Genomic DNA, 16664 nt, shown 5'->3' with positions numbered 1-16664 from the left:
GAAATAGTGCATTTGTTGGGGATTACTTCCAATGGCTTCATTTTTTAGACAACGATGTCATTTTACGACACAAAGGAATATTTATATCAGGCTTTGAATACAAACACACTACATGTGAGCCAAATGCATTCATTGTTGGTTGTGATGTTTTAATAATTTTTGGCAATTAGAAAGATTTGAATATCACCAGACTCATCCTTCAACCTAACCCTCAGCAAGACAGCTTGAGCATGCCAGTTAGTCAGTTTGAATGTTCATCTCTCTGTCCATCCCCTATCCTTTCTTAGAAATTCTCTGCTCTCTTCATTAACTTTGCTTTGATTTCAAACTTGCTTCAGGCATTAGCAATAAAGTTTGCACGTCACTGAATGACGGTGGTAACTTGTTGTCATGGTAATGACATTATGCTTCTGGTGACTGGACTGGCTTGATTGCACATGGTTCTCTGCAGTGTGGCAGTCTGAAAATCGTGTGCCACCTACACATGGATGCACTAGAAGATGTCTCTCTAAATAACAAGGGAAGTGACACATGTCTGCACTGATTCACATTTTGATCGAGAGCTAAAGCAAGACTGAAGCCTCCTGTAGTTAATTGTATGAAAGTGTTCAACAGAACAGTCGATCAACAATCAAACACTAAAGATTAAGCTATTCATAGAGCCTTACCCATACAAAAAAGATTGGATGAATGTCATGAGATTAATACACTCATGAGAACACATGAGAATTGTTTATCCCACTGGGAGCATAAATGTGAAATAGACAGATTGCCATAAAATTGACTGTGAGAAATCAACATCCAGGTTACTTTTAATGTCTTCCATATTAGAAGATTGTCTAGGTTTAACAGAATTGCTGCGGAAAGATAAGAGAAAAAACGCTAAAAAAAAGAGCACAGTTTAACCTGAACTTAAATAAACTAATCAAACTATTTAAAAAAAAACATTGTAAAGAGCTGCAGGTGTTCTAAGACAAAGCTACACCTCCCAAAAAATGTTAGTTACAGCACAATTAGAGCACACAATTGGTGAAAATCCATTTCCTAATTTACCTTTGAATAAAATACATTTTAAACACTTTTAAACACTAAACACTATAAACGAAGGAACAAATCTACGGAGCCCCTAAAGGGACATGGGGAAAAAAAAACATAACGTTTCTCGTGAGCACGAGAAACGTTATGTTTTTTTCCCCCTTCATTTGTGCAAATTCTTGTGAAACTGTTGAAACCGAGTGGTTATTAGCCAGTTTCTGCCAACTCAGCTGTGGTAAATAGGCTTGATTGCAGGGCGGAGCTAACCCTGCATAAAAGGAGCAACCAGTACTCTGCTGTTCAGTTACATTTTGTCTTTGTCTGCTGGTAAGTCAGAAAGAACAGCCTCGTTTTCAATCGACCCAAATTCTCCCATGTGACCCCCCTCCTCCGTGACCTCCCCTGTTGCAGCCCAGAGCCGATTCAAGACGATGGTGCTGGCCTTCAAGGCCGTCAACGGAACTGCACCCATCTACCTCCAAACACTGGTCAGACCACACGCCCCAGCCTGAGCACTTCGCTCTACTACATCAGCTGGCCGGCTGGTACTGCCATCACTGAGAACAAACAAAGGTCGCTCAACGAAGTCACAACTCTTCTCTGTTCTGGCGCCGCAGTGGTGGAACAAACTCCCGACCAATGTCAGGACAGCAGAGTCACTCGCCATCTTCTGCAAAAGACTCAAGACTCGCTTGTTCAGACTTCACCTCGACCCCACATAGCATGACTCTAAAATTCCCTCTGGGCACAGTAATGGCAACAAACAAAAACCTGAACATTTCTCTGACAGAAATACACTTCCAACTTTCCAGTGAAGGATGTCGTCTTTTTTCGTTCTGCATATCTGCTCAAATCAGGGATGCACATGTGAGACTGTCTCTCTTAGCTCATTTTCAATGTCCACTCATTGTATTGAGTGGACAATATTTGTATTTTGCCTTGATTAAGGCAACAGCAGAAAAACCTATCTCACAAGGATAGGATGTGACAAAATAGAATCTTTTTAAACATTGTCATTAATACTGAAACTTCACTCTGATGTCTTACAAAAAAAACTAAATAAGTAACACTCTCTCTTTATTACCCACCGTTGTACTGGTGAAGGTAATTGCGAGGTATGCCTTATCATGTTTTCTTGTCTTTGTATTGCACAGTTGTCACATTTGGTGTAGATTCATTAGTGTCCTGTCCCACACTTGCCCATACTTCCCTTGTGGTGCGGAACCCCCTCTAAGGGAATCACTTTGGGAACCACTGACTTATACTAGGTTCAACACAAGAGAATGATCTGAAAATGACAGAAATATGATTTTATAAAAATCTCAGCCCATCCCAAAACTTGCTTTTTTGTACTCCTTCTCTTCTCCTAAACTTACTCTCAATTATGGATATCTTTTACATTTTCTTTTTCACAATAACCTAGGCTGATATGATGTGAATAGTTGCCGTCAAGGTTTGCCTTAAATAACCCAGTTACAGAATGCATTTATGAGAATTCACAAGCATATTAGCTCATTACAGAGCAGTAATCCAACTAATGATCACTGAAATATGCAAGGTATTTACAAGGTACAAGGTACATTTATTGTCATTTTTTAAATCACAAGGATTTAAAAAAACAAAACTATGTTTGAGTCCTTTGAGTCCTGCTACATATTTTTTATAAAATGGAGTGTTGAGGATGAGTTCAGGAGTCTCAAGGTCTGGGGACAGAAGCTGAATGACTTTTATAATGCAGCCGATGATAGTGGTGTTGTCTGCACACTTTGTTTGGTGAAACTAACAGTGAACATGGCTTACAACAGATTCTTAACAAATGGGCAAAAACAGATAAAGGGCAACAGAAAACAACAACAATTTACTCTCCATTATCTTTGCTCAACCATGTCACTGCTGACTTCAGTGGGGTCAGAGGTCAACAGTAAAAAAAACGATGTACATTGGCCAGTTATTAACATGGGCAAGCACTGTATTTAAGAAGGCAGTCCTCTCCAGTTCCTTCCCCCATCACAGCCAAGTTGAACACAACCAATCCTGAAGTGAACACGTTGATTGGATTTCCATAACAACATGCACAGAGAGATTACTACAAAGCACGATAGCCTGTTGTGTTTATAAGGAGTGGTACTATCAATATGTTGAGGTACCAGTAAGTCTCAATAACTGCCCCATGTTTGCTCTGATAGTTTGAATTACCATATTACTGCTCCAATGAGCTGCTGTCTGTATATGTTGTTGCTTCGATGGTTGGTGCCTACAATGACTGGTTGTGCGCTGATTGAGTGTGGTCACAGAAACATGAGCAAATCCAATTTCACAGCCATAAGTAAACTCTTGGGCCACACTCGGTCAGTCTGCTGACAACAAACAGATATTGACTGTGATCACTGGTGCTTGCTAATTTCATTTCTGAGGGGAAAGGAAATCGTTTACAGATTTTGACTTTTTCACTGGAATCTGTCTCGTTCAATCCATACAGTTTGACTCATCATACTGACATGGTGAGATTACTCACAGCTGTAGAGTAAATGTGACTGTGTGTGTGTGTGAGTGTGTCTGTGTGTACACACTGACTTGTATGACTGAATCAAGTGCCCTCCACAGTGCCCTCCCTCATCCTGGCCCTCACCCCCAAAGGAAATTGACTTGCGAGTAATTAAAAACGTGTGTGTCTGGATGTTGGCCAACTTCATGTTCTATTCATGCAGATTAATACATATTTGTCGTTGCCAGTGGGGGCTGAAAGGCATCTGTCTGTTCCATTAAACATTCATGAGCATGCAGGACAGAGAGAGAGAGAGAGAGAGAGAGAGAGAGAGAAAGAGACATTCTGCATCACTTTACCCACTCCTCCTCATATCAGCACACATCTTAATGGGGTGCATTAAATCAGTATGGCCAAACTGGGAATTTCACAATGACAATGGCATTCATCACACCTCTGTTTTAAAGGAAAATCTCCCCTCAGATCCCCTCAGTGTAAGATACCATCAGCCGGTGTTGTTTTGTTGCATGGTACTTTTTGGTGTACTCACCTCTACTAGTTTTCCTGTAATGTACATCTGCTTTATTTAGTGTTGTCATGTGATTCCAAAATGCCTTTTTGACAGACATACCCTTTATATGTGTTTGGATATTTGCAGTGAAATGAGCTTACCGATGAGCTTTTGGACATTAGGGTATGATAGATGGCAGCAGTGTCTCTTATCTGTGCTGCACTGTGGTCACTACGTAGAAGAATTTGTACCTGTGCCTCCTCTACTATAGATTTCTCCCTGTGTGACTGATGAATACTGTGGCAGAGTATTGAAAAGAAGTTAAGAGAGGACACCTGGGCATAGGTGCTAGCTGAATGTTTACATCAAGAACAGGAAATCAAATTGCACATAGAATAGATTAGGGGTGTGATGCAATGCTGCTGTCTGTAAATGTGTCATTTTTTTTCACAAAGAAAACCATTGTCAAGCTTGCTGTATACTCTTCATACGTACTGTACGTCTAAAACTCTAGCTGTCAACAAAATATGCAAAATATGTATTTTAACCATGTATTTATCAAAGCATTAAACATTGTTTGAATTTGAACCACAGCTTCAAAAAAGAAGAAATAAAATGAAACTGTTTTGGTCTGGGTTTTTGGTTTGTCATTTCCCATTTTATTCTGGTAGATTTGCCATCATGTGTCATGTTTCACTTTACTCTTTTTGTCTATTTTTGTGCCTTTTTTGCTGCTCACCTGTACTCCATTAGTAAATCATTCCCTGTGTATTTTAGCCTGTTTCCCCTTCACTCTTTGTTGGTTCGTCTGTTGTCATCCTGTGTCTCCTGCATCTGTTCCCCGGTCTCTCGTCCCCTTGTGTTCCTGATTTGTTTGCTTTTTGTTCACCTACCTGACTCTGTGTCTGCATTTGGGCCCTAACCATTTTATGAATTGTGGCTGAAATAGAGTCTAGACAACTAGACTGTTAATGGTCTGAGTGGAAGTCACTAGTAAAAATACAACAGGGAAGGAAAAAACAAGTCAGAATTGTATTGGGCCATACTGCATGATCTCTTAAATGTTGTTTGTGTGTGTGTGTGTGTGTGTGTGTGTGTGTGTGTGAGAGAGAGAGAGAGAGAGAGAGAGAGAGAGAGGCGAGGCCCAGATGAAAATGAATTTGGTTTGAAGTGTCTGTGATGAAAAATGAGAAAGCCATTGACAAGAAATGGGCCATAATATCTCATGGGGCTCTATCGCATTTTTGAAGTAAAACAACAACAAAATAGAAAATCTATGGAAGAAAAAATGCTCTCTATGGACATCAGGACACCAGAAACACTACGCACACCCCCTCTTCCAATCTCCTATTGTTATTTAAATGTAGCATGTAGTTCTGTTCTTGTTTTGGGCTATGACACATCTGTTGGCTCTGTTTTGTTCAGTTACAACCTTTACATTGAACTGTACTGAACCAGTAAAGTTGAAGCTGTGAAAATGTTTCTTCACACAGGCCACAATGTTTGGCAGCGCTCTAAAACTTAAGCTTTACATGCTTCTCTGCTTCTCTGAACCCCATCAGAAAATCTCAAAAACCCACTTTTTGTTAGTCACCGAAAAAATTGTGCGATGCAAGTCTTTATTGCACCCTCTTATCAAGGCTCAACAATAATGCTTTATAAATAACCACTGCTGTTTATCTGTGTGTCTCTAGGTGGCTGGAGTATGTGGGGTCAGTGGGCACAGTGCAGCAGTGAGTGTGGAGGTGGAATTCAAACCCGGACTCGGACCTGCCAGTCGCCTCCGGAGGAGTCATACCTGTGTGAAGGTGTGGTGGAGGAGGGCCGGCCCTGCAACTCACAGCCCTGCATGGGTGAGCTCCTCATTCTATGTGTGTGCTTGTCTTCACTTTTCCAATACATCCATGTCTGTCAGTGAGCGCCCTTTAGTGCTCGGTATTTAAATGTGAGCGTGTGGAGTGGCAAAGTGTGTGTTAACAGCTATTTGTTATTTCCTCTCTTACATCTTGTTCATCTGCTTCTGTGTGTGTCCGTCCTCTATAAGTCAGTGCTTTGACTTAAGGAGTGCATGTTGGAAAGGGGACTTTGATCGATGAAAAAATATGACAAATGCACAGTATGTCAAAATCATTACACTCACAAATGGCTAAAAGGACACAGAAAATCAACATCTGAGGACTTTTATATAGAAACAATTTACATGGAAGCTTTCACTGAATAGTTTCTTTGTTTAAAGCTTTTTTCATTTGTACGAAACTAACAGTACATTTCTGTCTGACAAATAACTCAAACAGCAGATTGTCATTACTGTAGATGTACTTGTGTGTTTATTCCAATTAGTCATTCCGTCAGAGCCATTTGAAGACTCAGATAAGCATTATTATACAACAGCTGAAAACATAAAATGAGCACTGCAAACATTTACACCACATAAATACCGACAGCACAACAAAAGTCCCAAGTTTGGCTGATGCTGTTCTGGGTGACCAATCACGTCACGGTTGTGTCCCAAATATAAGCCATTACTGACGCACCTCTGGTTGCTAACCACCGCCCCCTCCTCCTCCCCGGCCTTGCCTCACCCCCTTTAGGCAAAGGTCGCCATCTCTCTCGCAGCCAATCGCTTCGCTCGGTGGACAGCCGCAAGCGTGATGACGTAGACAAGCCCCGCAGTGGACAGCAGAGCCCTCAGACAGGTAAGACAACGGGACGCAGAGGGATCCCATGCATCAGTCACTGTGGCAGCTTGGGTGACCACCACACTTGTACAATATATACACATTGACCACAAAGTAGAGAGTTGTACTCATTTATAATATACACATCTATCAAAATCTCCCAAAGTAGTTCCTCGTCCGCAATGGACTAATTCCAACATGGACCCTGACTGATCATAGTGAAATTGTACCTTATGTGAGGTCATAACAGGACACTGTGCCCTGTCTGTAAAACACTATATCAAATGGAGTCCTCCCTCTCTGTTAAAGTGATACTCCACCCAAAATCAGGAGTAGCAAGAACTCAATCCTCTGTAGGCTGAAAGAAATTGTTCGACAAATTTGGATGTATTCTTAGGATCTGTATTCTATCCTTCCAAGATCTAGAAAGGAATACCTGCCTCATGTCTGTGTGGTAAGTATGGAGCTAGAATCAGTATGTGTTTGTGTATGTAGCTTAGCATTATGATGACAAGGAGAAACAGCTGCTGTGGCTCTGTCAAAAGTACAAAAGTACACTTCCAACACCTCTAAAGAATTTGTTGTATCCATCATTTGTTTAACCAATGCTCAACAAGCGCAAACAAACAAAAAAAAAAAAAAATACAATAAAAACTATGAGACAAAGATTCTCCAGCTCTCAGTTGCGATATATGGTCAGTGAGTAGAGAAGTTTTACGAGAGAAAACAAACATAGCAACCTCCTTGTGACAACAAGACTCCAGGATGTCATTGCTCTGTAACTCATCCTTTTTTTAATTCTTTTATATATTCTTAATATATTGAATATATTCTTTTATTCTTTATATATATCTCACAAGTGTTAGTTTTTTCCAAAATGGTTCTTTGACAAGCCCCATTTTCCTGTGTTATGATTGGCTAGTACTTTCAGATTGGGTGATATGCGTGACGTGCAAGTTGAACTGTGATATGGCATGTTACCTTGAGATTAAAGTAAGAGACACAGTATGTACAGATGGATATTACTGTTATGCTCATATTGTGTATTAGCAGCATGCATGATCTAATTGTGTCCCAGAAAAAAAATAGGCATTTGGCGGCCAGTGTGTGGGCTGGTCTGGACAAAAGTCCAGGGCTGTATTTTTGTCTCTGTACATCCCATGGCTGTGTACAATTTGTGGTAAGCTTCTTCTGTATGACCAGAAGTTGTAATCAGCTTAATCATTTCAGTACTTGAAGATAACATTTCTGTATTAAAATGTCTAAAAACAACTAAAAAAAACAACCTTTTACTTTTATACAGTATTTTGTTGGTTTTGTGCTTACCTAATCCCAAATGTTTCCAACAATGTTCAAACTGAGATAAATCCACAAGGTCACTCAAGGTAACAGGTTTCATTTGGTTGCCTGTTACTATAACTTCCCGGAATAAGTCACAGAGTGATGAAGGAGGTCGGCGAACAAGACTAAACATAAGGTGAATAAATCTTTAAAACATTACGTCATTCGTCAACATTTGTGTCATTTGAGTCAAATCAGACGGATTTTCATCAGCAATGGTGGTTGTTTAATGTTGTCTTCACCACCGACAGTACTTGTGCAAGTTAATTTACGGTACTGCCAAGAGTGTTTATTCGCCCCAAACAGCCAGAGTACTTTACCGATTGGTCATAAGCTAGCGAGCAAGGGCAATCACACAGGGTGTATGTGTGCATATTTGATTTTAGGTCAACCTCTCACTAGACTCAGCACTCACCAGAGACTATCTGTAATGTTGTTCATGAAGTACATTTCCCCTCCAGCTCCAGTCGTCAGTCAACATTACAGTACATAAACACCCAACAATGGAGGTCATCTCCAAAAGATAATAAGTAGACTCTGCACTCTCTCCCCCAGAGCTGGCCGTCTTGGAGCAGCGGCTCTGACCCCTGCTTCGCCCAGCCCTCCCCACACTGTCATGTGTAGTAACCAGGTTAGCCATGTGTGGCACTGTTGAGTTACTTACCTGCTGAATGACGTGTACCTGAAGAAGAAGCTTGAGTAAACATGTGAGCTATATGTAGCATATGGATCCAGATCACTGACAGACACACAGAAAAGGTATGCACAGATAAAGAACTGTTAGCTATAGTGTATGGATGTGTGAAGTTCAAACAGTATCTGTATGGAAAACGGGTGCAAGTGGAGTCCGACCATAAACCTCTTGAGTCAGTGTTCAAAAAAGGACTACACAAAGCCCCTCCCAGATTGCAGAGGATGCTAATGAGACTGCAGGCTTTCGACTTGCATGTAGCCTACAAACCAGGAAAAGACTTGCACATTGCAGATACACTCAGCAGAGCGTACTTAAAAGAACAGACTGAACAACTACTACAGGAAGAAATAGAAGTTAATCTTCTATCTGCACACATTCCAATCTCAGAAGAAAAACTGAATCAGTTCAAAACTGCAACTGCTGAGGATGGTGAACTGCAGTTGGTGATGAAAGCAGTTCAGTCGGGATGGCCTGAACAGGTTAGTCAAGTTCCAACTGAAATAAAAAGATACTGGACATTCAGAGAAGAGCTCAGTTGCTCAGAAGGACTTGTGTTTAAGAACACCAGACTTGTGGTCCCTCACAGACTGAGAGCAGAAATGCTTCAGAAAATTCACGAGGCACATTTAGGGATTTAGGGAAATGTAAAGAGAGAGCATGAGATGTACTGTTTTGGCCCGGCATGTCCAAACAAATTGAGGACATGGTGTTGAAGTGTGCAGTCTGCAACACCTTCAAAAAGAGTAATGTGAAAGAACCACGTATATGCCACGACATTCCAGAAAGGTCGTGGGCAAAACTAGGTGTGGACCTCTTCCACTTTGATCAAAGTGAATATCTGCTGTGTGTAGATTACTACTCAAAGTGCCCTGAAATTGCCAAACTGCCCCAAACAACAAGCCAGCATGTTATCAGAGCTCTTAAATCTATGTTTGCAAGACATAGGATTCCAGATGAAGTCATGTCAGATAATGGACCACAGTTTGCAAGTGAGGAGTTCAGGCAGTTTGCAAAGAAGTGGGAATTTAAACACACCACATCAAGTCCAGCATACCCACAATCCCATGGTCAAAGCGAGCGAGCAATCCAGACCATAAAAAACCTGCTCAAGAAAGCGCGTGAGAGTAAAGGTGACCCCGTATCTTGCTCTGCTTGAGTACAGGAATGCACCTTTGGATGGAGTGAGACTATCACCTTCTAAGCTACTGAGGGGACGACGGCTGAAAAGAAAGTTGCCAGCAACTGCCCAGCTGTTAAAGCCTCAACTGTACCAGAGAGTGCATGAACAAATAAAGAAAAGACAGCAGAAACAGAAAAACTATTTTGATCATGGAGCAAGAGACCTGCCGGAACTGAAGGAGGGAGAGACAGTTAGATTCAGAGTAGGTCAAACATGGCAGCCAGCTGTGGTGAAAAATAGCCATGTTCAGCCAAGGTCTTATGTGATCCAAACTCCTGAAGGCAGTACCTATAGGAGAAACAAGCGACACCTGCTGAAGAGCAGAGAGGACAGTTTTCCAAAACAGAACAGTGCAGATCTGGAAGACTCCATGGTATATTTTGAAGAACGAGAAGACACTACCTCAGTGATGCAGGCTCCTGCTCTTTCTCCTGCTAAAGAAACTGTGATGCCTACAGCGACTACAGCAGTTCCAGGAAGGATGTCACGCTTTGGTAGAATGATTCAAACCCCAAAACGTTATTCAATGTAAATAACAGAAAGTAAGCTGAGTTAAAATGTTACAATACAGTTAGTATAGGTTGTTAATCTTTATACTGTAATGTTTTGAGTGAAGGCTAAATATTTCAGTTAAGTTACATTAAGAAGCTGAAAATGAGAATTGCTTTATAAGGTTTACATTATTGTTCATAAAGGCTCAGATACATTTGCATTGAGTATATATTCTGATGTCCTTTAAAAAAAAAGGGAGATGTCATGTGTAGTAACCAGGTTAGCCATGTGTGGCACTGTTGAGTTACTTACCTGCTGAATGACGTGTACCTGAAGAAGAAGGAGCTTGAGTAAACATGTGAGCTATGCGCATAAGCTAGTCTCTGTCTCTGTTCATATAAGTCTCCACATACATCTACATAGCAAGTAGAATATATCACACACACAACCCTCAGCAAACTTAATTTGTTTTGATCGGGACCCCTAGCAGCAGAAGGTACATATTGTATGTTTAAGTGTATTTAAATAAACAAGAAAATGGATGTACAGAGGAGAAGTGGGCCATGTTGTAGGAATGCTTCTTTGGACATTTTGATAATTGTCAACCACAAAAACGTGTCACTGTTGGAATCCACTGTAACGGAACCACTATGAATCTAAGCAGACTGCAGTCATTGCTCTTTAAATATATGTGAAGTACAAACCTTTCAAGCCTACAGGGGGTTCGGGTTTGATACAAAAAGAATTTGTGTGAAGTATCATTTTGATTTGCTGATCGATTCCCCACCTCCTGTTTAGTTCTCTTCTCCCTGCTTCCCCAATATTACTGCCTCAATTTCCCCTTATTGGTCAACTGACCCACCAAATCAACAGTCATGGCTATTGGAAAGATGACTGACATATCCTAAGCCAGTGGCATTGACTTCCCCTGGAAGTCAATGCAAAGGATATGACATCAGAGCCCCACAGATGAAGAAGGACAAGCAGAACAGAAGCTGGGGTCCATTTCAGGGGCCGCCTCCTTTGAAGAATGCAGTGTAGGAAATTGTGAACATTAGGTAGGCTGGACCTGCATTTTTTCTTTCCAAATGAGGTGGTCTACAGGGAATTTAGGCCTTCTTTCAACCTCCTGTAATTGTCTTTTTAAATGACCAGCGAGCAATGGTTTGATGGACCACAGTATTCCAAAGATCAGTTATGTCTGCAAAAGAAGGCCTAATTTCGAGGAACCATTGGAATGGGACAGCCTCATCCAACAGTTTAGAAATGTAAGGCCTTTGAAGGAGGCTGCCCCTTAATGTGGCACAGCCAGAATCTACCCTTTATCACACCACAACCCTTCCTCTTTTGGCCACAGAGGCTGCATCCTGCATGGTAATTAGTTCTGGCCCTCTCCTTTCCTTTTCCTCCTTTTTCTCCCTCTATCCTCCTATTCTTTACCCACCCTACTTCCTCAGTAGACTCAGCTTCAGGTGAGGAGTGGTCAGCGTGGAGTGTGTGTTCTGCCACGTGTGGGGAGGGCTGGCAGAGTCGCACTCGTTTCTGTGTGTCCTCCTCCTACAGCACCCAGTGTAGTGGGCCACTGCGAGAGCAGAGACCTTGCAACAACTCTGCTGTTTGTCCAGGTAAGCCCCCCCATCCTCTCCGCTACTGCCACATTCCTGCGCTCGCCCAGCCCTCTCCTGGACCCTGCCTCACCCATACAAGATCCACCTGACTCCCTTCCTCAGGCACTTAGCAAATCGATGGCCCCTGGGATGATCTCTACCCTCACCTTACAGAAAGGGCCCTGCCTGCAGTTTAGAATGATTCCCACTATAAAAACAGAGATTCAAAGGTGTTCCCGGGCTCTCCTACATGTAGACAGTCTGGGAGACTCCTTAACTTAGAAAGTTGTATTATCACAGGACAATGGCTCAACATAGATGATCCCAGTAAAGCCTACACCGTTTAGTGTCTCTGTGAAGTTCTTGTGTGTTATTTGGGGATGTTAATGGGGCCTGTGTTTGTCTGTCTATAAATCATACCCTAGCTGCTCTGATTGCAGTGCACGGCGCATGGGACGAGTGGTCACCATGGAGTTTGTGTTCATCAACCTGTGGCCGAGGTTACAGGTCCCGAACACGCACCTGTACCCCCCCTCAGTTTGGGGGAGATCCATGTGACGGACCAGAGAAACAGACGAAATTCTGCAACATAGCTGTCTGTCCAGGTAAGGAATGCACTAATTACCATAAAGAAAATAACATATAAAATATGTGAAAATAACATAATAATAATAATAACATTGATCATCTCATCACAATGCGATGTTCTGCTGGGAAACCTTGGGTTCTGGTATTCATGTGAATGCCACTTGACATGCACCACCCATCCAAACAATGTTGTGGACCAAGTACACCCCCTCATCACAACAACACTACCCGATGGCAGTGGCCCCCCAGCAGGACAATGTGCCCTGACACACCACAAACACTGCTCAGGAACAGCTCGAGGAACACAATAAAGGGCCCAAGGTGTTGACCGGGCCACCAAATTCCCCAGATCCCAATCTGATCGAACATCTGTAAGACACACTTTAGAATATTGGTACTATCGTGCACTTTCTAGAAATATATTACAGGAAAATCAAGTTAAAGTAATGTGTAATTTCTGCACTTAATTTGCACACTTAACTTTGTTCATAAGCATATTTCCCATACATTGTAAAAATGTATGCTTCAAATGATCGTTCTAACAATACACTTAAAGCTGGAGTGTGTAAGTTATTTCTGGTGTCCTTTGGTCAAAAATCAATAATAACCTTTCAGCATATTGTAATTCACAGTGTTATGACAGAACACTGGACTTCTGTGTCTCCTCTTGGCTCTATATTCAGGCTTTAAAAAATCAGTGCCGTGACGGCAGTGTTCAGCCAATCACAGTTCATTTTACAGAGCAAGCTGTTTCGGGCGTTCCTATTGGTTGCTCGACCAAAGTCGATGCGCGTTCACCTTCCATCGGAAGGTGCAATGGCGGACGTCCCGGCAGGAAAAGCCGCTATCCCGGCATTACCAACAAAAGCGTACACGGCTAAGCAAGCCAAAAAAAAGGAAGACCGATGTAGAGAAACGAGAGTCTAAGAGGGAGAGTGACAATAGACGGAATACATCGCGTGTAAACATTGGACAAGCATATCCGAGGTGGAGAGAGCTTAGCGATAGCATCGGGCTGAAGTTGGATACTGAGCTTGCTGTTCTTCTCCTGGACAGGTGAGCCTCCAATGCAAGTTTTACGTATCTGATAATCTAAATGTGTGGTAGTAATTGGCTGTGTAGTTGAAATGACTGTGAATCTAATAAAGCAGGCGGTTTGTGGTCACAATTGACGAGTAATGTTGTGAGTTGATTAACTTTATGCTAACCATAGCCAAAGGCTCACGACAGCTACAAGCAAGTCAGAGCCAAAGTCAACGTCAAATGTATTGTCAGTAGCGTTATATATACAAGACATACAGAGGACGTGTGCCGTGTAAATACAGATGTGACCGTTAATATTTATTTTCAGGTTACGGTGAAAAGAAAGAAGTGTCTGAATAAAGTGGTTGTCTCCGATAGTCCGTGCATGTGGGGGTAATTGTTTACTTTAGCGTTATATGTTGTTTTATTATTCTTAGCATTCACACCTCTTTCCCGTGATAAATAAGTGTTGCTGTTGTCATTAGATTATGCTGTATAAGTATCACGTCAGTATGACAAATATCGTAGCGTTATTAGTGCCAGACATGTAGGCTATGTCATGCTGAGACATTAGCAAGAAATAATTGTTGTCGGTCTCTATCGCTCTTCTAAACAATGCAAAAGTAATGTTTGTTTGTTCATACGTTCAATTTGTTCACGAGAGAAAGGTAAAGTACTTTCTTACCTGTAATTCGGCCATGGCTAGTGTATGACAGAAAAGTTCCGACCTGAATATTCCAAGCGCGAGAGTGGAAAGTGAAAGTGTGGAGCTACGGAGTCGAAACACGGAGGGGAGGGGGGAGCACAGTTGTTTCCATCCCAGTCTCATGCGTTTTTCACATATTCTACGAACTCCAGCTTTAATGCATAATACACATTTCAATATCCTGATGTTTTCATGCATTTCAAGTTACATTCGAGTTTAAAGTATAGTCATTAGAGGTGTATTTCAGTAGACTTCAGGGCACTTTAATGTTCATTCATTCCAAGTTGCTCTTGAAGGTACAGTGTGTAATATATGGAGTATTTAGCAGCATCTAGCAGTGAGGTTCTAGATTGCAACACCCCCTCGCTCACCCCTCCCTCTCTGAAGATGTTGGAGAAGCTCCAGAAGCTACGGTGGTGAATATCATTTTCTAAATATGGACTCATCCAGAACAGTGTTGATGAGGTGAAGAGGTATTTAGTTATCTTGTCTATAAAACTATAGGTTATAACTAAAAAAAAAAAAAAAAAGGATCACACAAAGAAATTATGGAGAAAAATATTGAAAAATATTCCTAGAAAGTATTAACTTAAGTGTGTTAATAAGTGATCAGCAGACTTCTCCACAGTTTATCTGTCACACTAACAGGCTGGACACACTGGATGCCTGTGCAGTGCTGCTGTGTGTCGTTACCTCTCACTTTTCATTCCAGCGTCCATGTTAACAGGTTAGACTGTTCATACTGGATGCATGAGACATGCTTTCAAGCATGGCTGCTGCGTCGCAGGCTACTGCTGCGACACATGCACAGTTCTCGGCAAAAATCGACCTGAAAATGACCTGTAGGCAGTCATATCCACATTATACCAGCATTTTACTACAGTTTTAATGTCTGTATCTGTAGAATATGTCAGACACAACAGGTGAGGGACAGTTTCTTTCCTGTTTCACTTTCTCTCCCTCACTCCCTCTCGTTCCCCCTCCGGCTTTCTCATTCTTTCAGCAGGGTAAAGGAAAATCACGTAATCATATTTACTGATTATTATCGAAGTCAAATCTTAGTTAGTTATCTCTCCATGTGTTGTCTCACTGCAACAAACAAGGAATAAATCTAAATAAATCTTGCTAACGCTACATTACCACCAGCTCTCTGAGAGGCACAAACTGAGGTGCTAATATTTAATGTTATACATGGCGGCATTTCTTTCCAGTGAAACTAATGTACTGCTGATATGCATTGTACATTATTTAGGTTTTGAACCATTAGCAGCAGGGGGAAGTATATATTGTGGTCGGTTGTAATCTTTAATGTTACTCTGACCTGTCCAGCAGAAAGCAGGACACTTTTGCATCAATCTGCAAACATTTCTCTATCATCAGAGATTTCCATCTTGGGAACTCAAATGTTTATTCTTGTTTTATGCCGTCGCTTGTCCCAATCTCGTTAAGTTATAATTATTTTCATGTCCCTTTGTACTTCAGTGTACTTTTGAAAAGTATACTGAATTGCAAATAGAACTTAAAATCTTTGAAAATGTACAACATTTTTTCACAGCTACATGACACACATGCACGTGTGTTCGCACACACACACATAACCACAGGATGCAAATTTTGGCTGATAGCAGTACAGGATACCAGGGTGGCTTTTTTTTGACTTATTAGTCACTCTAAATACAAAAGTTAAAAACAGTTGCAGGTGACTGGGCATAGAGGAAGAGAAGAGACATGCGTACATTGAACTGGGTAAGTAAATTATAATTTATTTGGATTATACAGAAGCGTGTGTTTTACTGAAGTTTAGTCAGGTTAGTTAATTGCAAGGTAAGCTGCAGAAGGTAGGTTTTTTACAGAGTTGTTAAAAGTCTTAAAAGTTTGGAAAATGTTTAATTTGAACTGTTTGGTTAAAGTACCTTGTGAATGCTTTTAAAGGGCTTTAATTTTACTCTTGTACAAATCCAGTAAGCAGAACTTGGGTGCTTATGATTCTAAATTGTTCACTTCTATAAACAATATTTACAATAGTCCTATTTACAATAACAATGCACATCACATGCCAGTCAGTCTTGTCTGGTATTTGTTTCAGCAGCATCATTGCTACACTGCAGAAGTTGTTAACATAAACCTTTTGAAGTAAACTGCTACATTTAGCTGTTCCTGCTCATCAAGTCAGCAGTTATTAGTTCACATCCACAGATCATATGAAATGCTGTATTGACTGTAGGTATGAGCACACATTTTTTTGTTAAGCTTGTGAGGTCAAATGGATAATTTGTTCTGATAAGATTATTGCGGTCGCAATGCTAATTTCTGTTAGCACGTTA

General features: G+C 41.2%; 1 protein-coding gene across 1 annotated transcript in view; it reads left to right on the top strand.

Annotated features, from left to right (window-relative positions):
* Positions 1-16664, top strand: part of adgrb1a (adhesion G protein-coupled receptor B1a) — a 156641-nt gene that overhangs the window by 35835 nt on the left and 104142 nt on the right. Inside the window, exons 2-5 of the mRNA XM_073485293.1 lie at positions 5726-5884; positions 6623-6727; positions 11874-12041; positions 12464-12628. Of these exons, the coding sequence (XP_073341394.1) occupies positions 5726-5884; positions 6623-6727; positions 11874-12041; positions 12464-12628 (597 nt within the window). The remainder of the gene's footprint in view (positions 1-5725; positions 5885-6622; positions 6728-11873; positions 12042-12463; positions 12629-16664) is intronic.

Source organism: Pagrus major, chromosome 17, assembly GCF_040436345.1.
Source record: "Pagrus major chromosome 17, Pma_NU_1.0".
Taxonomy (NCBI): domain Eukaryota; kingdom Metazoa; phylum Chordata; class Actinopteri; order Spariformes; family Sparidae; genus Pagrus; species Pagrus major.
Note: the sequence above shows the minus strand (reverse complement) of the source record. Positions and strands in the feature narration are given on the sequence as shown.